General features: G+C 46.2%; 1 protein-coding gene across 1 annotated transcript in view; it reads left to right on the top strand.

The window, feature by feature from the left end:
- The first annotated feature begins 1904 nt into the window (after window positions 1-1904).
- Window positions 1905-25000, top strand: part of LOC112073117 (contactin-1a) — a 28240-nt gene continuing 5144 nt past the window's right edge. Inside the window, exons 1-6 of the mRNA XM_024140468.2 lie at window positions 1905-1915; window positions 2801-2976; window positions 3519-3614; window positions 10606-10709; window positions 12982-13084; window positions 14823-14922. Of these exons, the coding sequence (XP_023996236.2) occupies window positions 1905-1915; window positions 2801-2976; window positions 3519-3614; window positions 10606-10709; window positions 12982-13084; window positions 14823-14922 (590 nt within the window). The remainder of the gene's footprint in view (window positions 1916-2800; window positions 2977-3518; window positions 3615-10605; window positions 10710-12981; window positions 13085-14822; window positions 14923-25000) is intronic.

The following is a 25000-nucleotide window of genomic DNA, read 5'->3' as shown; positions in this document are numbered from 1 at the left end:
CTGCAGAGATGGTTGTCCTTCTGGAAGGTTCTCCATCTCCACAGAGGAACTCTAGAGCTCTGTCAGAGTGACCATCGGGTTCTTGGTTGCTCAGTTTGGCCGGGCGGAAAGCTCTAGGAAGAGACTTGGTGGTTCAAAATTCTTCCAATAAGAATGATGAGGCCACTTGTTCTTGGGACCTTCAATGCTGAAGACTTTTCTGGTACCTTCCCCAGATCTGTTTCTCAACACAACACAATGCCGTCTCTGAGCTCTACGGACAATTCCTTCGACCTCATTGCTTGGATTTTGCTCTGACATGCACTGTCAACTGTGGGACCTTCTATAGACAGGTGTGTGCCTTCCAAATCATGTCCAATCAATTGAATTTACCACAAGTGACTCCAGTCAGTTGTAGAAACATCTCAAGGATGATCAATGGAAAACAGGATGCACCCTGAAGCCTCAATTTTCAAGTCTCATAGCAAAGGGTCTGAATACTTTTTCTCTTTTTTAAAATACATTTATACAGTTTTCACTTTGGTATTGGGTGTAGATTGCTGAGTTTAAAAAAAAATTAATCCATTTTATAATAATGCTGTAACTAGGGTCTGAAAACTTTCCCAAGGCACTGATACTAGGTTATTAATGCACCTTGAGACTGTAACTCTCTGTCAGAAGACATACAGTACTAGGAAACACCAAGGGTCTGGGAAATTACTGACATTTCATCATATTGTTTTTCTACTGCCAGAATATAATTTGTCCTTAAACAAATGTTTTAGGTTGTGAAAGAACAAGATAAACCGAACTTTATATCGCTTCTCCTCACATGTCTTTATCCCAAGACCTGTGGTCTTATTCATTAGGTACAAAGTGAAAGACAACAGACTGAAAACAGGGTGCTGACTATCCTGGTCTGTCTGTCTGTCTTTTCTGACCTGCCAGGTCCTGGAAACATTCACCTGTGTATCTGGTCTTATTTATCCGTCTTGTCTCTCTGTCCTGTCTCTCTGACCTAGTAGGTCCCGAGTTCATTCGACCCTGTCTGTCTGTCTGTCTGTCTGTCTGTCTGTCTGTCTGTCTGTCTGTCTGTTGTCTGTCTGTCGTCTGTCTGTCTGTCTGTCGACCTAGCAGTCCTGAGTCATTCACACTGTCTGTCTGTCTGTTCCTGTCTCTTTGTCTCTCTGACCTAGTAGGTCCTAGTTCATGTCTGCTCTGTCTGTCTGTCTGTCTGTCTGTCTGTCTGTCTGTCTGTCTGTCTGTCTGTCTGTCGTCTGTCTGTCTGGTCTGTCTGTCTGACCTAGTAGTTTCTGTCTGTCTGTCTGTCTTTGGTTCTGGTCTGTCTGTCTGTCTGGTCTTCTGTCTGTCTGTCTGACCATAGTAGGTCCTGATTCATCACCCTGTGCTGTCTGTCCGGTCTGTCTGTCTGTCTGTTCTGTCTGTCTGTCTGTCTGTCTGTCTGTCTGTCTGTCTGACCTAGTAGGTCCTGAGCTCATTCACCCTGCTGTCTGTCTGTCTGTCTGTCTGATCTCGCGTCTGTTCTGTCTGTCTGTCTGTCTGTCTGTCTGTCTGTCTGTCTGTCTGACCTAGCAGTTCCTGAAGTCATTACTCTCTGACCTAGTAGTCCTGAGTAGCGTACTGTCTGTTCTTTGGTCTTCTGTCTGTCTGTCTTCTGGATACTGTCTGTCTGTGTCTGTGCTGTCTAGATCTGATCCTGTAGGTTCCTGATCATTCACCCCGTCTGTCTGTCTGTCTGTCTGTCTGTCTGCTCTGTCTTGTCTGGATTGTCTGTCTGTCTGTCTGTCTGTCTGTGTCTGTCTCGTCGTCTGTCTGCTCTGGTCTGTTCTGCTCTGTTCTGTCCTGTCTGGACCTAGCAACCGGTCCTGAGGCTCATTCTACCCTGTCGTCTGTCTCCTCAGACGATGCTACACAGGTACATGATGCCAGTGTTGTTGCTTATACGATGATAGTCATATGCTGTTGTGCTAAACACGCCCGTGAGCTAAGTAGTTAACGCATGTTGCTGAGTCTGGGTTTTACGCTTGACATTTCCTGTCATCTACTGTGTGCTGTACTAATCCATCTACCTCATCTAAGATCCGACACAATACATATCACAGACACTTGGGAATATACGGGTACACACCATTGTGTCTGTGGCATGAGTTTATCAATGAAGACGACATCAGACACAAGGGCTTAAGAGACATATCCTTAAGTACCTTAAACCCCAGAGCAATCACTCTGATGCAACACTCACCATCGCATGCTGGTCGATTGCACAAGCCTTCAAACGACCGAGCTCCTATGCATAACCTTGGGTCACAAAAGCTACCTCCTATAGACAGAGACATAGGAAGGTGACCAACGTGAGACACCGGTGTTCCTGGCCGCTCACCACCCCTTAAGATTAAAACGTCTCCCGTCCCCACCACTGCTGTGTTATATGTTCCACAGGTAGATAACAGATCCATCAGATGCGGTTACGTCTCTCTAATAATCTTGTCCCCTTCACCAAGTGCTCACCCGTCACGACAACCACCGGCCCCCAAGCACTCCTAACCCCACCTGCTTGTTGATGTAATTACTGTATGTTCGTGCGACATCTCATGCGTCCCTCAACCCCCAACCACTCCCAACCCCACCTATCTTGTGAGTTGTGTTGCTTGTATTCCTAGTCTCTCACCTTACATCATTTTCTTCGAATGTGTGTAAGTAAAAAGTAAACGTTGTCATTTGTTTTGAACTGTAACCTGGCCGTTTAGGGAACCTCTTTTGGCTCAAGAGCACATGTCCGTGTCCCCTCCTCTCTCCTCAGGTGGAGATTAAACAGCAGGAATATAGACCAGGATGAAGACAACCACTACACGTTGGTGGGAGGCAACCTGGTCATCTCTAACCCCATCAAGAACAAGCACGTTGGGAAGTACACCTGTAAGGCCACCAACGACTACGGCACTGTTGTCAGCAGAGAGGCCGCTGTCCAGTTTGGATGTGAGTGGAGTGGATTGGACGTGATTGGATGGGATCCCCGTCCCCATTGTTACGTAACACATTATCATTGGCAGGAAGGACGAAAGGATTTTTTTAGACCAGCCCCTTAGGCTAGGCTGTCATGCCTATGTGAGTGGAGCTGTGATTGACAGGCAGCACTGGCACATCATAACAGCTGTGGAAATGGAATTTGAATGGTCAAACTTTTTGAGGGTAGCATGACATGGAATCACTTCTGCTGAATCGATAGTAAGTTCACTTTGAAAGATGACAGTTGCAAATTACAAGCCTGCCAACTAGTTAAATGCAGGTCCTGGTTGTGAAATGGTTTTGAGAGAGAGGTTACAGGGTTTAAGWGTATTTGGAGGATCAGTGTTCTTACATAAATGAGGCGAGGGAGAGTGTGACAGTGGATTATCCAGGCTTGTTAATGAATCTGAACTCTCTCTGTCTTCCTCTCCCCACTCTCCCCCGTCACTCTCTCCCTCGCCTTCTCTCTTTCCCCCCCACCCTCTCTCTGTCCCCCCCCTCTCTTTCTCCAGACCTGGACTTCTTCTCCTCTGAGGAGAGAGAGGCGGTGTATGTGAAGGAGGGCCAGGGGGCAGTGCTGCTCTGCGCTCCTCCCCCACACTACCCAGGTAAGTGCTAGGCTAAGCTAACGGCTAATTATATGATGCTAGGTCATTGTTATGGCTAATGCTAATGCTAGACACAGATGGTGTCAAATGTATCTTAAGATGTCTTGAATAGTGGTCTATGTCATGTCTCAAAGTGTCTCAACACATCTCAACTGAAGTGTGAAGATGTGTGAGACATGGCTGGGTATAGTGTAGGATAGGATGAACTTAGTGTCCTGAGGGAAGATTCAAACCGATACATTACACATTCCATAATACACACATTGCACGTTACCCATCATACACATTGCACACTTTTCATATAGCCACATAGATATAATCAATTGCACATTTCCCTTAATTCAGTGAGTGGCCTACTAACCCAGCTCAGCTTTGCTGTAGAGGTATTTGATGGACATGGGAATGAAGGAGTGCTTAAACCTGTTTAGGGGACCCTATATCGTCTGTCTGAGGGGAGGAGGGACAATATAGTGTCTGTCTGAGGGTAGGATGGACTCTATAGTGTCTGGGGAGAGGAGGGACCCTATAGTGTCTGTTCTGAGGGGAGGAGGGACCCTATAGTGTCTGTCTGAGGGGAGGAGGGACCTTTAGTGTCTGTCTGAGGGAGGAGGGACCTTTAGAGTCTGTCTGAGGGGAGGAGGGACCTATTGTTGTCTGAGGGGAGGAGGGACCCTTTAGTGTCTGTCTGGGGGGGAGGAGGGACCCTTTAGAGTCTGTCTGAGGAGAGGAGGGACCCTATAATGTCTGTCTGAGGAGAGGAGGGACCCTATATGTCTGTCTGAGGAGAGGAGGGACCTATAGTGTCTGTCTGAGGAGAGGAGGGACCCTATAGTGTCTGAGGAGAGGAGGGACCCTATAGTGTCTGTCTGAGGAGAGGAGGGACTCTATAGTGTCTGTCTGGGGGGAGGAGGGACCCTATATGCGTCTGTCTGAGGAGAGGAGGGACCATAGCGTCTGTCTGAGGGGAGGAGGGACCTATTGTGTCTGTCTGAGGAGAGGAGGGACTCTATAGTGTTTGAGGGAGAGGAGGGACTCCTATAGTGTCTGAGGAGAGGAGGGACCCTATAGTGTCTGTCTGAGGAGAGGAGGGACTCTATAGTGTCTGAGGAGAGGAGGGACCTATAGTGTCTCGAGGAGAGGAGGGACCCTATAGATCTGAGGGAGGAGAGACCTATAGTGTCTTGAGGAGAGGAGGGACCCTATAGTGTCTGTCTGAGGAGAGGAGGGACCCTATAGTGTCCTGTCTGAGGAGAGGAGGGGACCTATAGCTCTGATGAGAGGAGGACCTAGGTCTGTCTGAGGAGAGGAGGGCCATATGCGTCTGAGGAGAGGAGAGACCCTATAGTGTCTGTCTGAGAAGAGGAGGGACCCTATAGTGTCTGTCTGAGAAGAGGAGGGACCCTATAGTGTCTGAGAAGAGGAGGGACCTATAGCATTGAGGAGAGGAGGGACCCTTTAGTGTCTGTCTGAGGAGAGGAGGGACCCTATAGTGTCTGAGGAGAGGAGAGACCCTATAGGCGTCTGAGGAGAGGAGGGACCCTAATAGTGTCTGTCGGAGGAGAGGAGGGACCGCTATAGCATCTGGGAGAGGAGGGACCCTTTAGTGTCTGTCTGAGGAGAGGAGGGACCCTATAGCGTCTGAGGAGAGGGGGACCCTATAGATCTGAGGAGAGAAGGGACCTATAGTGTCTGAGGGAGGGAGGGACCCTTTGTGTCTGAGGGAAGGAGGGACCTATAGTGTCTGTCTGAGGAGAGGAGGGACCCTTTACTGTCTGAGGAGAGGAGGACCCTTTAGTGTCTGTCTAAGGGGAGGAGGGACCCTATAGTGTCTGTCTGAGGGGAGGAAGGACCCTATAGTGTCTGTCTGAGGGGAGGAGGGACCCTATAGTGTCTGATGGGAGGAGGGAGTCTATAGTGTCTTTGGGGGAGGAGGGACCCTATAGCATCTGAGGAGAGGAAGGGACCCTTTAGTGTCTGTCTGAGGAGAAGGAGGGACCCTATAGCGTTGAGGAGAGGAGAGACCCTATAGCGTCTGAGGAGAGGAGGGACCCTATAGTTGTCTGCAGGGGAAGGAGGGACCCTTTAAGTGTCTGAGGGGAGGAGGGACCATAGTGTCTGTTCTGAGGAAGGGAGGGACCTTTACCTGTCTGAGGAGGGAGGGACCCTTTAGTGTCTGTCTGAGGGGAGGAGGGACCCTATAGTGTCTGTCTGAGGGGAGGAAGGACCTATAGTGTCTGTCTGAAGGGAGGAGGGACCCTATAGTGTCTAAGGGGAGGAGGGAGTTTTATAGTGTTGTCTGAGGGGAGGAGGGACCCTATACGCATCTGCGGAGAGGAAGGGACCCTTTAGTGTCTGTCTGAGGAGAGGAGGGACCCTATAGCGTCCTGAGGAGAGGAGAGACCCAAGCGTCCTGAGGAGAGGGAAGGGACCCTATAGTGCTCTGAGGGAGGAGGGACCTTTAGTGTCTGAGGGGAGGAGGAGTCTATAGTGTCTGTCTGAGGAGAGGAGGGACCCTATAGGGTCTGTCTGAGGGAAGGAGGGACCCCTATAGTGTCTGTCTGAGGGGAGGAGTGAGTCTATAGTGGTCTGTCTAGGGGAGGAGGGACCTATAGTGTCTGTCTGAGGGGAGGAGGGACCCTATAGTGTCTGTCTGAGGGGAGGAGGGACCTATAGTGTCTGTCTGAATGAGGAGGGACCTATCGTGTCCTGTCTGAGGAGAGGAGGGACCTATAGTGTCTGTCTGAGGGGGGAGGAGTCATGAGTGTCTGTCTGAGGGAGGAGGGAGTCTATAGTGTCTGTCTGAGGGGAAGAGGGACCTATAGTGTCTGTCTGAAGGGAGGAGGGACTCTATAGTGTCTGTCTGAAGGAAGGAGGGACCCTAAGTAGTGTCTGTCTGAGGAGGAGGAGTCTATAGTGTCTGTCTGAAGGGAGGAGGGAGTCTATAGTGTCTGTCTGAGGGGAAGAGGGACTCTATAGTGTCTGTTCTGAAGGAGGAGGGACTCTATAGTGTCTGTCTGAAGGAAGGCAGGGACCCTATACGTGTTGTCTGAAGGGAGGAGGGACCCTATAGTGGTCTGAGGGGAGGACGGGACCTATAGTGTCTGTCTGAGGGGAGGAGGGACCCTATAGTGTCTGTCTGAGGAGAGGGAGGACTAATACGTGTCTGAGGAGAGAGGCGCCTTATAAGCTCTGAGGAGAGGCAGACCTATAGTGTCTGTCTGAGGAGAGGAGGGACCTATAGTGTCGTGTTGAGGAGAGGAGGGACCTATAGCCGTCTGAGGAGAGGAGGAGACCCTATAGTGTCCTGTCTGAGGAGGAGGGACCCTATAGTGTCTGAGGAGAGGAGAGACCCTATAGTGTCTGTCTGAGAAGAGGAGGGACCCTATAGTGTCTGTCTGAGAAGAGATGGATATAGTGTCTGTCTGAGGAGGAGGGAGGCCTATAGTGTCTGTCTGAGGAGAGGAGGGACCCTATAGTGTCTGAGGAGAGGAGGACTCATAGTGTCTGAGGAGAGGACGGGACCCCTATAGCATCTGAGAAGGGAGGGACCCTATAGCATCTGGAGGAGAGGAGGGACCCTTTAGTGTCTGTCTGAGGGAAGCAGGACCCTATAGCCGTCTGGAGGAGAGGAGAGACCCATTGAGCGTCTGAGGGATGAGGGACCTATAGTTCTGTCTGAGAGAGGAGGGACCCTATAGCATTGAGGAGAGGAGGGACCCCTTTAGTGTCTGTCTGAGGAAGAGGCGGCACCTATAGCGTCTGAGGAGAGAGAGACCCTATAGTGTCTGAGGGGAGGATTGGAACCCTTTAGTGTCTACGGGAGGAGGGACCCTATTAGTGTCCTGCTGAGGAGAGGAGGACCCTTTACTGTCTGGGGAGGAGGGACCCTTATAGTGTCTGTCTGAGGGAGGAAGGACCCTATAGGTCTGTTGAGGGGGAGGACCCTAATAGTGTCTGAGTGAGGAGGGACCCTATAGTGTCTGTCTGAGAGGAGGAGGGACCCTATTAGTGTCTGTGAGGAGAGGAGGGACCCTATTAGTGTCTGAGAGAGGAGGAGGGACCCCTATAGCTCTGAGCGAGAGGAGTCTCTTAAGGTCTGAGGAGAGGAGGGACTCTATAGATGTGTCTGAGGAGAGAGGAAGGACCCTATAGTTGTCTGTCCTGAGCGGAGGAGGGACACCTATAGTGATCTGTCTGAGAGAGAGGAGGCCCTATAGTCTGTCTAGAGGGCAGGAGGGACCCTATAGTGTCTGAGGGAGGGAGGGACCCTATAGCTGTCTGAGGGGAGGAGGGGACCCATATTAGTGGACTGTCTGAGGGAGGAGGGACCCTATAGTGTCTGTTGAGGGAGGAGCGGACTCTATAGTGTCTGTCTGAGGGGAGGAGGACCCTATAGTGTACCTGTCTGAGCGGAGGAGGGACACTATAGTGTCTGTCTGAGGAGAGGCAGGGGCCCTATAGTGGTTGAGGGGAGGAAGGGACCCTATGTGTCTGAGGGGAGGAGGGACCCTATAGTGTCTGAGGGGAGAGGAGGGACCCTATAGTGTCTGTCTGAGGGAGGAGGGACCTATAGTGTCTGTCTGAGGGGGGAGGAGTCTATAGTGTCTGTCTGAGGGAGGAAGGATCTATAGTGTCTGTCTGAGGGGAGGAGCGGACCCTATAATGCTCTGCCCGAGGGGAGGGGGACCCTATAGCGTTGTCTGAGGGGTAGGAGGGACGTCTATAGTGTCTGTCTGAGGGGAGGAGGGACCTATAGTGTCCTTCTGAGGCGGAGGAGGGACCCTATAGCTGTCTGTCTGAGGGAGGAGGGACGTCTATAGTGTCTGTCTGAGGGGAGGAGGACCCTATAGTGTCTGTCTGAGGGGAGGAGGGCTATAGTGTCTGTCTAATTGGAGGAGGACCCTAAGTGTCTGTCTGAGGGAGAGGAGGAACCCTATAGTGTCTGTCTGAGGGGAGAGGGACCTTTATAGTGTCTGTCTGAAGGGGGGAGACTCTATAGTGTCTGTCTGAGGAGGAGGAGGGACCCTTAGTGTCTGAGGGGAGGAGGGACCCTATAGTGTCTGAGGGAGGAGGGACCTCTATACGTGGTTCTTCTGAGGGGAGGAGGGACCCTATAGTGTCTGTCTTGAGGGGAGGGAGGGACCTCTATAGGTGCTGTATCGAGGGGCAAGGAGGGAGCCTATAGTGTCTGTCTGAGGGGAGGAGGGACTATTTAGTGTCTGTCTGAGGGGAGGAGGGACTCTATACGTGTCTGTCTGAGGGAGAGGACCCTATATGGTCTGTCATGAAGGAGGAGGGACCCTATATATTGTCTGAGGGGAAGGAGGACCCTAACGTCGCTCTGTCTGAGGGGAGGAGGGACCCCTATAGTGTCTGTCTGAAGGAGAGGAGGGACCCTATAGTGTCTGTCTGAAGGAGAGGGACTATAGTGTCTGTCTGAAGGGAGGAGGGACCCTATAGTGTCTGTCTGAAGGAGGAGGGACCTATAGTGTCCTGAGGGAGGAGGGACCCTATAGTCGTCTGTCTGAGGGGAGGAGGACCCTATAGTGTCTGTCTGAGGGGAGGAGGGACCCTATCGTGTCTGAGGGGAGGAGGGAGTCTATAGTGTCTGTCTGAAGGGAGGAGGAGTCCTATAGTGTCTGTCTGAGGGCAGGGACCCCTATACTGTGTTTTTCTGAGGGAGGAGGGACCTCTATAGTGTCTGTCTGAGGGAAGGGGGACCCTATAGTGTCGAGGAGAGGAGGGATCCTTATAGTGTCTGTCTGAGGAGAGGGGGACGCCAATAGTGTTGAAGGGGGGAGTTAATCTGAGTGGAGTACATGTCCGGGGTCTGATGTCATTTTCTGTGCTTATCTGTTCCACGGTCTGTTTTAAAAATAATCAGTGAGTCTTGTGTCTGTAGGAATGCTATGGTCTGTAGCATTGCATCTATTACATGTGTCTCTAGGGTAGTATCATATCCAAACCTAGCAGTATGTTAAAAGTGATAGTCATAGCAGTGAAAATCAGTAAAAGTATGCCCCCTGCTGGTACATGGCTGTACTACTCCTCAATCATATAGGCTCTGAGGCTGCCTCTGACACATCATATTGCATGCTATTTTCTCACACTGTTGCCCAGAGCTGAGTTTGGCACCTCTAGTCTCAGTGTAGGGCTGTGTGAGACAAAATCAGCTGTTTATAGTGCTGTTTTATGTCTTTTTTATCGTTTCGCTCTGTATTTTTCGTCAATGGTACTTTACACTGATCRGTTCAGGTTTTCCTCTCTGAGTCGTGTCTTAGCCATATTTGGTCTCCTTTGGAACTGTCTAATTCTTCCTCTTTGATCATTGTTAAACAAACCTAATTGGGATCAAACGGGAGCTCTACCAGAATACTCTACAGCAGACATTCATATTCATGTTATGCAAATTCATCCAGCCAAACCAATCTGTGAAACCATGGTAACGTCTTTCAGCTGCCTCCGTGGGTACAGAATTACAGTTCCTGAGTGAGATTTGTCCTTTTCAGCTCCTTACACAGCATCATGACGTCAGTTAGATATTAGAGCATCAAATGGTTGAGAGAGAGAGAGAGAGAGAGAGCGAGAGAGAGGGACAGAGAGAGTCAGTGAGAGAGAGAGAGAGTCAGTGAGAGAGAGAGTCAGTGAGAGAGAGAGTCAGTGAGAGAGAGAGTCAGTGAGCACAGTCTGGAGAGAGATATAGATGTCTAATAATCTTTACATACTTTTGTTCTGTGTCAACCCCAGCCAAACACAGCTGTACTGATGGCCTGGTTATGTAACCACCGTAGTTGCTGGAAAGGAAAATATATATGCTATGGTTAGAATTTAAAGATGTGTACTATAGGCTAATATCCTTGGTCAGGAGGAAGGTGTGAAACCGGTGTAAGAGCCAGCTCCTCAGCTTTCCTCCTGGCTCCACCTCATATTGACTCACTACCCTCTTCCTCCATGACTGATAGGTTGAGGGTTGTATATGTTGTCTCTGTAGACGAGCTGTCATTCCGCTGGATTCTGAATGAGTTCCCCYTCTTCATCCCTCTGGATAAACGTCGCTTCATCTCTCAGATGACGGGGAACCTCTTCATCTCTAAGGTAAACTTCTAACTTGTCTTGTCTTTGGTTGTGTCCCAAATCACATCCTATCCCCTATCTGCAATGTTGTGGGGCATTTTCAAACAGTACATTTATATTTTCCAACGGGGCTATACATTTGGGTGAGGTTTTTTTCTCYCCTGAGTAGCCTTGTTTCCCTGCCAAAAATACAATMTAACCATCCAGTGTTCASTGAAATAACAACACAATGTCAAATACAGGTAGCCTAGTCAAATAATTAACATCCAATCACATTAACCGTTACTCTCTCGCGGGAAACCTTCAGTATTGCGCAGACATTTAGAAACGAAACATGACAATTTGAAAAATAAACCACAGGAGTTTTTTGAGCGAGAATAAAGACGACTTTTGAGTAGTAAGACATGTATAAAAGCAACAGATACCATTAATAAGAAGGGGCTAGAAGCGTCTTATATGGTGAGCTGCCGAGTGGCTGGGACAGGCCAGCCCCATACTATTGTGGAGGACTTAATTCTTCTTGCTGCCAAAATATGGCCAAAAAAACTATACAGACAATTTCTTCATCAAACAACACTGTTTCACGACGCATCAGTGACATGGCAGGAGACGTTTTGAGACAATTACTGCTTCGCATACAAGCCAGTGAATTCTATGCGTTACAACTGGATGAGTCAACAGACGTGGCGGGCCTTGCCAGCTCCTGGTATATGTCCGTTACATTTATAGGGGGTCAATTAAGGAAGACATCCTCTTCTGCAAACCACTGGAAACCAGGACAACAGGAGAGGATATTTGTAAAGTACTGGACAGCTTTGTGACATCAAATGGACTTGTGGTCAAGATGTGTTGGTATCTGTACTGYTGGRGCAAAAGCCATGACAGGGAGACATAGTGGAGTGGTAACGCGTGTGCAAGCAGTTGCTCCTGACACCACTTGGGTACACTGCAGCATCCACCGAGAGGCTCTTGCTGCCAAGYGAATGCCTGACAGCRWGAAAYACGTTTTGGACACHACTGTGAAAATGGTTAACTTTGTTAAAGCAAGGCCCCTGAACTCTCGTGTATTTTCTGCATTATGCAATGATATGGGCAGCGACCATGTAACGCTTTTACAACATACAGAAGTGCGCTGGTTATCAAGGGGCAAATTATTGACCAATTTTTTTTTATTGAGAGACGAGCTTAAAGTTTTCTTTACTGACCATAATTTTCACTAGTCTTACCGCTTGCATGATGAAGAGTTTCTCACATGACTGGCCTATCTGGGTGATGTTTTTTCTCACCTGAATGAAATGAATCTAGGATTACAGGGACTCTCCGCAACTATATTCAATGTGCTGGACAAAATTGAGGCTATGATTAAAAAGTTGGAGCTCTTTTCTGTCTGCATTAACAAGGACGACACACAGGTCTTTCCATCATTGTATGATTTTTTGGGTGCAAATTAACTCAAGCTTACGGACAATGTCAAATGTGATATAGCGAAGCACCTGAGTGAGCTGGGTGCGCAATTACGCAGTTATTTTCCCGAAACGGACGATACAAACAYCTGGATTCYTTATCCCTRTCATGCCCTGCCTCCAGTCCACTTACTGATATCTGAACAAGAGAGCCTCATCCAAGTTGCAAAAAGCAGTTCTGTGAAAATTGAATTTAATCAGAAGACACTGACAGATTTCTGGATAGGGCTGRGCTCAGAGTTTCTTGCCTTGGAAAATCATGCTGTTAAGACACTGATGACCTTTGCAACCACYTACCTATGTGAGAGTGGATTCTCGGCCCTCACTAGCATGAAAACTAAATACAGGCACAGACTGTGTGGAAAATGATTTAAGACTGAGACTCCCTCCAATACAACCCAACACTGCAGAGTTATGTGCATCCTTTCAAGCACACCCTTCTCATTAACCTGTGGTGAGCTATTCACATGTTTTATAAAAAAATAAGGTTTTATATGTAAGATGGCTAAATTAAGATCAACATTATTGATTTATTATTATATTATTATTTCTGTCCCGGTCCTATTAGAGCTCTGTGTCACTTTCCACGAGCCGGGTTGTGACAAAAACTAAAATTAATAAATGTATTGTATATGTAAGATGTAAGTGTGTGTGACAGGCTTACAATGATGGCAAAAAACAACATTTGAGATTGCGCTGACCCTGGTGCTAGAGAGGTACGCAGCTGGAGGTTGAATGTTTGAAGGGGTACGGGACTATACGGTACGGGAACCACTGCCCTATATAGTGCATTAGTTGTGTTTTCATGAATTGTTGATGTCTGTCACCAGGTGGACTCGTCTGACAGCGGAAACTACTCCTGCTTTGTCTCCAGTGCCTCCATCTCCAAGAGCGTCTTCAGCAAGTTCATCCCCCTCGTCCCCCTGGCAGAACGTTAGTTTCTGTTTTCCTCTACGTTGAGATAGAAACCTGTTACGTAATGGCTACCACAACATCCACCAGTCTGCACATACCATTTGTCTCCCAGGCTGAACGTTAGTTGTTGGTTTTGTTACCTATTAAAAAATAGGAATCAGTAAAGATAGTCCTCCCATTATTCAGCATCATGCATATACCCTACAACTTATAAGATCACCTTGATCACTATCTAAGTTTTAGTCCTCACATTACCTACTGTCTGTAGTTTGCTTCGTTTWGCTTAGGACAGAGTTTGTCCAAAGAGTTGGTCCATCTTAAGACCAGAGAACCACACATGAACCTAAGAGAGGATGAATCTCAGGGATAAGAGAAATAGGGTTAGTCGGGCGGACTCCATCTCTGGAGTCAGAGACCACAGCTGAAGTGTGGAGAGAGAGCCTTTTGTTGTATGTTTGTCTGAATATGGAAAAAGCTTGAGAAAAAGATTAAGAGAATCCTAATCCTAGAGTTTACCTAGAGCTCACCTAGAGCTCACCTAGATGGCTAACACTAACTCAAAATGCACCTATGTATCTTGGAACACTTTAGTGAATAGTCACATTTATTAGGTGGTTTTCTCAAGTTAGAATTCCKGATATTAGTTTAAATTATTCTGTTGGAGTTACTGTCAAAAGAACAGCACCATTTTAGGGAGGACATCATTTTTCCACCCCAAAATAATGTTAAGCCAAATGGAATCTGTGCCTCCCCACTTACAAGAAGGATGGGATCTATGCTAATGTTCTAGATTGAACGTTCTAGATTGAACCTGGAGTTCACCTGGAGTTCACCTAGAGCTCACCTGGAGTTCACCTAGAGTTCACCTAGAGTTCACCTAGAGTTCACCTAGAGCTCACCTAGAGCTCACCTGGAGTTCACCTAGAGCGCACCAAGAGTTCATCTGGAGTTCACCTAGAGCTCACCTGGAGCTCACCTAGAGTTCACCTAGAGCTCACCTAGAGTTCACCTAGAGTTCACCTAGAGCTCACCTAGAGCTCACCTAGAGTTCACCTAGAGCTCACCTAGAGTTCACCTGGAGTTCACCTAGAGGTCATGTGAGGTTAGGTATGAGAATTACCCAAGGAGTTGGATAGAGCACAAACAGTATAGGGATCAGTCTAGCATGTTGTGTTGTAGTTGAGAAGGTTGTAGGGGTGAACAGTAGTGTACTTAACAACACTTCAGGAGCTCTATGCTCTGTCATGCATATGTTATACCATGACTACATCACCATACTATAACAGGGGCCTCTGGCTGTGTCGTGGCCCATATCTAGCACTGCACTGTTACAACTCATCATGAAGGGCAAACTGAGCTGGAAGCATTGGTGTGTGCGTGTGTGTGGTGTGTGTGTGTGTGGTGTGTGGTGTGTGTGTGTGGTGTTGTGTGTGTGTGTGTGTGTGTGTGTGGTGTGTGTGTGTTGTGTGTTGTGTGGTGTGTGTGTGTGTGTTGTGTGGTGTGTGTGTGTGTGGGTGTGTGTGTCTGAGTGGTGTGTGTGTGTGTGTGTGTCTGAGTGTGTGTGTTGTGTGTGTGGTGCGTGCAACACAGCTAACCTATCCTACCGGAGACAACCATTTACAATGAAGTGCCTCCAACCAAATGCATCACCTTGTCACCACACAGAGTGAACTAACGTATTGCTGCTGGTCTAAGTTGTGTTATGAATAAACAGGTGACTCCACTTGTTTCTATTTCCTGTTTCTCCACCAACCAGGCCCAATAAGGAAGTACCCTGCTGATATCAAAGTCAAGTTCCCAGACACCTTTGCACTGGTGGGCCAGAACATCACACTGGAATGCTTCGCCCTGGGAAAGTAAGTCTCGATATAACCAGTGCATTGTTACAAGTACATTTTGAAGTAGACAGAGAATCAATGATATTATGTATGCAAACTATTACGGACTACAAAGGGAAACCCAGCCGCGAGCTGCCCAGTGACATGAGTCTACCAGACGAGCTAAATGCCTTTTATGCTCTCTTCGAGGAAAGCACTGAAGCATGCATGAGAGCACCAGCTGTCCGGATGACTGTGTGATCACGCTCTCCGTAGCCAATGTGAGCAAGACCTTTAAACAGGTCAACATTCASTTGGCCGCGGGGCCAGATGGATTACCATGACGTGTACTCAGAGCATGCGCGGACCAACTGGCAAGTGTCTTCACTGACATTTTCAACCTCTCCCTGACCGAGTCTGTTATACCCACATGTTTCAAGCAGACCCCCATTGTCCCTGGGCCCAGGGAAGCGAAGGTAACCTGTCTAAATGACTACCGCCCCGTAGCACTCACGTCGGTAGTCATGAAGTGCTTTGAAAGGCTGGTCATGGCTCACATCAACACCATCATCCCAGAAACKCTAGACCCACTCCAATTCGCATACCGCCCCAACAAATCCACAGATGATGCAATCTCAATTGCACTTCACACTGCCTTTCCCACCTGGACAAAAAGAAACACCTATGTGAYAATGTTATTCATTGACTACAGCTCAGCGTTCAACACCATAGTGCCCACAAAGCTCATCACTAAGCTAAGGACCCTGGGACTAAATATCTCTCTGCGACTGGATCCTGGACTTCCTGACGGGCCACCTCCATGTAGTAAGGGTAGGTAACAACACATCTGCCACACTGATCCTCAACACAGGGGCCCCTCAGGGGTYCGTGGTTAGTCCCCTCCTGTACTCCCTGTTCACTACTGCATGGCCAAGCACGACTCCAACACCATCGTTACATTTGCTGATGACACAACAGTGGTAGGCCTGATCACCGACAACGATTAGATCACCGATGAGGCGGCCTATAAGGAGGAGGTTAGAGACCTGGCTGTGTGGGGCAGGACAATAACCTCTCTCTCAATGTGAGCAAGACAAAGAAGATTATCGTGGATTACAGGAAAAGGAGGGTCGAACATTCCCCCATCCTCATCGAGGCTGGAGTGGAGCGGGTTGAGAATTTCAAGTTCCTTGGTGTCCACATCACCAACAAACTATCATGGTCCAAACACATCAAGAAGGTCGTGAAGAGATTATGACAACATCTTTTCCCCCTCAGGAGACTGAAAAGATTTGGCATGGGTCCTCAGATCCTCAAAAGGTTCTACAGCTGCACCATTGACAGCATCCTGACTGGTTGCATCACCGCCTGGTATGGCAACTGCTCGGCATCCAACCATAAGACGCTACATAGGGTAGTGTGTACCCTCTGTAGGCCCAGTACATCACTGGGGCCAAGCTTCCTGCCATCCAGGACCTACAGTACATGTCAAAAGTTTGGACACACCTACTCATTCAAGGGTTTTTCTTTATTTGTACTATTTTCTACATTGTAGAATAATAGTGAAGACATCACAACTACGAAATAACACATATAGAATCATGTAATAACCCAAAAAGTGTTAAACAAATCAAAAAATATTTTAGATTTTTCAAAGTAGCTACCCTTTGCCTTGATGACAGCTTTGTACACTCTTGGCATTCTCTAAACCAGCTTCATGAGGAATGCTTTTCCAACAGTCTTTAAAACATTTTTTTTTTACCTTTATTTAACTAGGCAAGTCAGTTAAGAACAAATTCTTATTTACAATGACGGCTTACACCGGCCAAACCCAGATGATGCTGGGCCAATTGTGCACCGCCCTATGGGACTCCCAATCACGGCTAGTTGTGATACTGCCTGGATTCACACCATGGTGTCTGTAGTGATGCCTCTAGCACTGAGATGCAGTGCCTTAGACCGCTGCGCTACTCAGGAGCCCCAGTCTTGAAGGAGTCTTGAAGGAGTTCTCACATATGCTGAGCATTTGTTGGCTGCTTTTCCTTCACTCTGCGGTACAACTCATTCCAAACCATCTCAATTGGGTTGACGTCTGGTGATTGGGGAGGCCAGGTCATCTGATGCAGCACTCCATCACTCTCCTCCTTGGTCAAATAGCCCTTACACAGCCTGGAGGTGTGTTGGGTCATTGTCCTGTGGAAAAACAAATGATAGTKCCACTAAGCGCAAAGCAGATGGGATGGCTATTGCTGCAGAATGCAGTGGTAGCCATGCTGGTTAAATGTGCCTTGAATACTAAATATATCACAGACAGTGTCACCAGCAAAGCACCCCCACACCATCACATCTCCTCCTCCATGCTTCACGGTGGGAACCACACATGGTGAGATCATCCATTCACCTACTCTGCGTCTCACAAAGACACGGCGGTTCATTTGACTCTCAGACCAAAGGACAGATTTCCACGGTCTAATGTCCATTGATCGTGTTTCTTGGCCTAAGCAAGTCTCTTCTTCTTATTGGTGTCCTTAGTTGTGGTTTCTTTGCAGCAATTCAACCATGAGGCCTGATTCACACAGTCTCCTCTGAACAGTTGATGTTGAGATGTGTCTGTTACTTGACTATGTGAGCATTTATTTGGGCTGCAATTTCTTAGGCTGTAACTCTAATGAACTTATCCTCTGCAGCAGAGGTACTCTGGGTCTTCCTTTCCTGTGGTGGTCCTCATGAGAGCCAGTTTCATCATAGCGCTTGATGGTTTTGCAACTGCACTCTCTTTGCTTATTTGAGCTGTTCTTGTCATAATATGGACTTGGTCTTTTAACATAGAGCGTATCTTCTGTATCCACCCATACCATGTCACAACACAACTGATTAGTTCAAATGCATTAACTCTAACGAGTCACAAACCCGGATCCGGGATCCCCCCCATCAAAAAGCTGACTAGCATAGCCTAGCCTAAAGCCACAGGGATATCATATAATAAATGTTCATGAAATCACAAGTCCAAGACACCAAATGAAAGATACACATCTTGTGAATCCAGCGATCATTTCTGATTTTTAAAATGTTTTACAGGGAAGACACAATATGTATTTCTATTAGCTAACCACCATAGCAAAAGACACAACTTTTTTTTCCCACCTTTTTTTCCTGCATAGGTAGCTATCACAAATTCGACCAAATAAAGATATAAATAGTCATAACCAAGAAACAACTTCATCAGATGACAGTCTGATAACATATTTATTGTATAGCATATGTTTTGTTCGAAAAATGTGCATATTTCAGGTATAAATCATAGTTTTACATTGCAGCACCATCACAACTCTCACCAAAGCAACTAGAATAACTACAGAGAGCAACGTGAATTACTAAATACTCATCTAAAACATTTATGAAAAATACACAGCGTACAGCAAATGAAGACAAAGATCTTGTGATCCAGCCATATTTCAGATTCTTTAAGTGTTTTACAGCGAAAACCAATTTAGCATTATTTAGCTTACTACAATAGCCAACCACACAGGCAGCATTGATTCATGCACGTTAGCGATATGGCGAATAAACCAGCAAATGTAGGATGTGAAATGCTACTAGTTAGCGGTACGCGCTACTAGCGTTCAATCAGTTCGTCACTTGCTCTGAAACCAGAAGTAGTGTTGCACCTTCTCTCAAGGGCCGCGGCTTTTGCTGGAGCGTGGTAACGACGCTTCGTGGGTCATTGTTGATGTGTGAGAGGGTCCTGTCCGCAGAGGTCGGGGCGAGGGACGTTAAAGTTATACTGTTAAAAAGATATACATTTTTTCATACCTTCTCAAAACTTCATCAGATGACAGTCCTATAACATCATATTCATAAATATATTGTTTGTTCGAAAATGTGCATATTTAGCGGCACAAATCGTGGTTATACAATGAGAATAGTAGCCAAGCTGCCAACAAAATGTCGGGAGAAATCTTGGGAGAGGCACCTAATCTAATCAATAACTAATCATAAACTTGACTAAAAATACAGGTTGGACAGCAAATGAAAGATACATTAGTTCTTAATGCAACCACTGTGTTAGATTTTTTAAATTAACGTTACTACGCATACAGCGTGCGCTAAAGCGAGACCGCACCGAAATTAATGCCGGAATAATAGTTTTACATTTTTCAACAGAACAACGAATTACATCATAAATAGTTCTTACTTTTTGATGAGCTTCCATCAGAATCTTGTGCAAGTGGTCCTTTGTCCAAAGTCATCGTTGCTCGGTTGTAGATTGCCGTCTTCAAACTTAGGAATTAGCAGCAAACATTAGCTGTGGAAGACGTGTCCCTCCCATAACGCAGCAAAGAAATATCCGAAAATCGCAATATACTGATATAAACTGATATTCGGTTTAAAATAACTACATTATGATGTCTTTAACCTATATCGAATAAATCAGAGCCGGATATATCTAAGGCCTATAACGAGAGCTTTTCAGAATGCCATCCTGAGGTCTGTCTTGCGCCATGACGAACGTTGAAAGAGCGCACCCCGGTTCCATGAGGCCTTTATATGGCCTCAGATCTGCCTAGCAACCATTCCAATTCTCACTGCTTACTGACATCTAGGGGAAATCGTAATGCAGTGCATGTCGACTCATAGATTACATGCAATTTAATAAACGACCCTGGAACAGAGCATCGATTTCAGATTTCTCACTTCCTGACAGGAAGTTAGCTGCAACTTGAGTTCTGTTTTACTCACAGCATATAATTCAAACGGTTTAGAAACTAAGAGTGTTTTCTATCCAATAGTAATAATAATTGCATTTGTACGAGCAAGAAATTGAGTACGAGGCAGTTTAATTCTGGGAACGAATTTTTACAAAGTCGAATTGGCGCCCCCCTATTGACAAGAAGTTTTAAGAAGGAAGAAATTCACAAATTAACACAACTGTTAACTGAAAATGATTCCAGGTGACTACTCACATGAGCTGGTTGAGAGAATGGGAAGAGTGTGCAAAGCTGTCATCAAGGCAAAGTGTGTCTACTTTGTTTAACACTTTTTGTGTTTTTCATGTAGAAAATAGTAAAAAATAAAGAAAAACCCTGAGAATGAGTAGGGGGTCAAACTTTTGACTGATACTCTATATCGAAGCGGTGTCAGAGGAAAGCCGCAAAAATTGTCAAAGACTCAGTCCCCAAGTCATAGACTGTTCCCTTGCTACCGCACAGAGCGGTACGAAGCACAAGTCTAGGTTCAAAAGGCTCCTTAACAGCTTCTACCAGCCTAAGACTGCTGAACATTCATAAAATGGCACCTGGATTAGTTTCACCACTTAGCACTCGGCCATGCTCATTTAGATCCACCCCTTCGACTATTCATGACACCCGCCCTCCTTTGATTTTCTGCTACTCGCTGTTTATTATCTATGCATAGTTACTTTACCACTACTACATGTACTTTAGTTTATTTAGTTAATATTTCCTTAACTCTATTTCTTAAACTGCATCGTTGGTTAAGGGCTTGTAATAGGCATATTCGGCGCATGTGACAAATAACATTTGATTTGATTTTGATTTGATCCTTGCTCAGACCTAGAGTATGACGTGGTTTATTGAATGCACTGTGTATAAAATATTCACATGAAAAGCTATGTGTTTACAGTGCCTTTGCGAAAGTATTCACCCCCTTGGCATTTTTCAATTTTGTTGCCTTACAACTTACACTTTTTTGGGGGAGTTTGTATCATTTGATTAACATAACATGCTACCACTTTGAAGATGCTAAATATTTTTTTCTTGTGAAACAAGAAAAAGGACAAAAAACTCGACAACTTTAGCGTGCATAACTATTCACCCCAAAGTCAATACTTTGTAGAGCCACCTTTTGCACAATTACAGCTGCAAGTCTCTGGGTATGTTCTATAGCTTGGCACATCTAGCCACTGCTCCAGCTCCTTCAAGTTGGATGGTTTTTGCTGGTGTACAGCATTTTAAGTCCTACCACAGATTCTCAATTGAATTGAGATCTGGGCTTGAATGGCATTCAAGACATTTAAATGTTCAACTTAAACACTCGAGTGTTGCTTCAGCAGTATGCTTAGTGTCATTGTCCTGCTGGAAGGTGACCTCCCGTCCCAGTCTCAATCTCTAGAAGACTGAAACAGGTTCCCTCAAGAATTTCCCTGTATTTAGCTCCATCCATCATTCTTCAGTTCTAACCAGTTTCCCAGTCCCTGCAGATGAATACATCCCCACAGCATGATGCTGCCACCACCATGCTTCACTGTGGGGATGGTATTCTCGGGGTGATGAGAGATGTTGGGTTTATGCCAAAAGCTACATTTTAGTCTCATCTGACCAGAGTACCTTCCTCCATATGTTTTGGGGAGTCTCCCACATGCCTTTTGGCGAACACCAAACGTGTTTGCTTATTTTTTTCTTTAAGCAATGGCTTTTTTTTCTGGCCACTCTTCCATAAAGCCTAGCTCTGTGGAGTGTACGGCTTAAAGTGGTCCTATGGACAGATGCTCCAATCTCCCTGTGGAGCTTTGCAGCTTCTTCAGGGTTTCTTGTCTCTTTGTTGCCTCTGATTAATGCCTCCTTGCCTGGTCCATGAGTTTTGGTGGGTGGACCCTCTCTTGGCAGGTTTGTTGTGGTGCCATATTCTATCCAGTTTAAAAAAATGTATTTAATGGGCTCAGTGGATGTTCAACGTTTCTGATGTTGTTCTTATTAATCAACCCTGACTGTACTTCTCACACTTGTCCTGACCGGTTTGGAGAGCTTCTTTGTCTTCATGGTGCCACTTGCTTGTGGTGCCCTGCTTGGTGTAGCAGACTCTGGGGCATTCAGAACAGGTTATATACTGAGATATGTGACAGATCATGTACACTTAGATTGCACACAGGTGACTTTATTTAACTCATTATGTGACTTCTGAAGGTAATTGGTAGCACCAGATTCTTATTTAGGGGTTCATGCAAAGAGGGTGAATCATACAGTTGAAGTTGGAAGTTTACATACACCTTAGCCAAATACATTTATACTCAGTTTTTCACAATTCCTGACATTAATCCTAGTAAAAAGTCCCTGTCTTAGGTCAGTAGGATCACACTTTATTTTAAGAATGTGAAATGTCAGAATAATAGTAAACGCTTTTATTTCTTTCACATTCCCAGTGGGTCAGAAGTTTACATACACTCAATTAGTATTTGGTAGCATTGCCTTTAAATTAGTTTAACTTGGGTCAAACGTTTCCGGGTAGCCTTCACAAGCTTCCCACAATAAGTTGGGTGAATTTTGGCCCATTCCTTCTGAAGAGCTGGTGTAACTGAGTCAGGTTTGTAGGCCTCCTTGCTTGCGCACGACTTTTTTCAGTTCGGCCCACAAATTCCCATAAGGATTGAGGTCAGGGCTTTGTGATGGTCCACTCACATACTTGCCTTTGTTGTCCTTAAGCCATTTTGCCCACAACTTTGGAAGTATGCTTGGGTGCATTGGTCCATTTAGAAGACCCATTTGTGACAAGCTTTAACTTCTGACTGATGTCTTGAGATGTTGCTTCAATATATCCACATAATTTTCATGCCCTCATGATGCCATCTATTTTGTGAACGTGCACCAGTCCTCCTCGCAGCAAAGCCCCCCACAACATGATGCTGCCACCCCCGTGCTTCACGGTTGGGATGGTGTTCTTCGGCTTGCAAGCCTCCCCCTTTTTCCTCCACACATAACGATGGTCATTATGGCCAAACAGTTCTATTTTAGTTTCATCAGACCAGAGGAATTTCTCCAAAAAGTATGATCTTTGTCCTCATGTGCAGTTGCAAACCGTAGTCTGGCTTTTTTATGGCGGTTTTTGAGGCAATGTCTTCTTCCTTGCTGAGCGCGGCTTTTCAGGTTATGTCGATATTGGATTGTTTTTACTGTGGACATAGATACTTTTGTTACCTGTTTTCCTCCGCATCTTCACAAGGTCCTTTGCTGTTGTTTCTGGGATTGATTTGCACTTTTTCGCCACCAAAGTACGTTCATCTTCTAGGAGACAGACACGTCTCCTTCCTGAGCGGTATGACGGCTTGTGTGGTCCCATGGTGTTTTATACTTGCTTACTATTGTTTGTACAGATGAATGTGGTACCTTCAGGCGTTTGGAAATTGCTCCCAAGGATGAACCAGACTTGTGGAGATCTACAAAAAAACGATGCAGGTCTTGCCTGATTTCTTTTGATTTTCCCATGATGTCAAGCAAAGAGGCACTGAGTTTGAAGGTAGGCCTTCAAATACATACCACAGGTACATCTCCAATTGACTCAAATTATGTCATTAGCCTATCAGAAGCTTCTAAAGCCATGACATAATTTTTCTGGAATTCTCCAAGCTGTTTTACAGGCACAGTCAACTTAGTGTATGTAAACTTCTGACCCACTGGAATTGTGATACAGTGAATTATAAGTGAAATAATCTATCTGTAAACAATTGTTGGAAAAATTAACCTGTGTCATGCACAAGTAGATGTCCTAACCGACTTGCCAAAACTAAAGTTTGTTAACAAGAAATTTGTTGAGTTGTTTGAAAAATTAGTTTTTTAATGACTCAACCTAAGTGTATGTAAACTTCCCGACTTCAACTGTATGCACGCCACACTTTTCCGTTTTACTTTAAAAAATAATAATAATTGAAACAAGTAATTTTTTTACATTTCCACTTCACCATTTGGATTATTTTGTGTATGTTCCATTACATGAAATCCAAATAATAATCAATTTAAATTACGGTTGTACATGCAACAAAATAGGAAAAACGCCAAGGGGGATGAATACTTTTGCAAGGCATTGGTATACTGTATGTCTTAACTCCTCCCTCCTCCACAGCCCCATCCCTCAGATCCACTGGAGGAAGATGGACGGAGAGCTGCCCGGCCAATCATGAAGTCAGCTTGGCAGGAGCCCACCTCCAACTGTACCACGTGCAGTATGAGGACGAGGGGAGTACGAGTGTGAGGCCTCAACTCCAAAGGGAAGGACTGGCACCGGGCTTCGGGTCTTGTAGAAGGTAGGGCCCTGTCTCTAGTCTACTACATTAAGCAATAAGGCCAGAGGGGTTTTGTGGTATATGGACAAAATACCACGGCTAAAGGGCTGTTCTTATGCACAACACAACGCGGAGTGCCTGTATACAGCCCTTAGCCCGTGGTATATTTGGCCATATATCACAAACCCCCTGGGGACCTTATTGCTATTATAAAACTTGGTTATGCAACGTATATTAGAGCAGTACAAATACAATCGTTTGTTTATACCTGTGGTATACAGTCCTTGATATATCCACATGGCTTTCTCCAGCAATCAGGCATTTCCAGGGCTCGAATTTATAATCTCCAAGGTCAGGCGAGGAGTATTGCTAATGCCTATATACCACGGCTAACAGGCTGGTTCTGTTAACGGAATGAACACGAACCACCCCAGTTTTAAATACAGTATATAGTCTCTACAGCTTTTCGTAGTTGCACACTGTTCCCATTATATCAACACACTACTTCTCTACAGGGCTTAGGTCCTACTTGGTCATTCACCTCTTACACTCAGATTTTCACATGAATCATGCATTGGATGTTAGTGCGCCTGACTCTCAATGTTCAGGACCTCGGCTCGTACCGTAGATTCACAAGTTAGACCGATCCCGGCCTCGCACGTGATCTCAGTTAGGACTCAAGGCCTCGTACCTGATCTCAAGTTAGGAATCCAACGACGCCCTCGTACCCGTGTCTCAGCTTATGGACCTTCAGGCCTCCGCTTCCACAATCGCCGATCTCAGTTCATGGACTCAGGCCGTATCACGTGAATCTCAAGTCTCTGACTCACGCCTCGTACACCCGTGATCTCACACGCTTAGGACTCAGGCCATCCGCTCACCAGTGCACCTCTCAACGCTTGGCACTCCACAGCCCTCGTACCACTGTGTACTCTTGAAGTCTCAGGCACTCACTCCGTACATGCTGATTTCTAAGTTAGTGACTCAGGCCTCGTCACTCGACAGTGATCTCAGGTTAGGACTCCGCCCGTACACGTGTCTCAATGTAGCGACTCAGCCTCGTCAGACGTGATCTCAAGTTTTCAGGACTCAGCGCCCCCTCGT

Source organism: Salvelinus sp. IW2-2015, unplaced genomic scaffold (assembly GCF_002910315.2).
Source record: "Salvelinus sp. IW2-2015 unplaced genomic scaffold, ASM291031v2 Un_scaffold2153, whole genome shotgun sequence".
NCBI classification, from domain to species: Eukaryota; Metazoa; Chordata; class Actinopteri; order Salmoniformes; family Salmonidae; genus Salvelinus; species Salvelinus sp. IW2-2015.
Note: the sequence above shows the minus strand (reverse complement) of the source record. Positions and strands in the feature narration are given on the sequence as shown.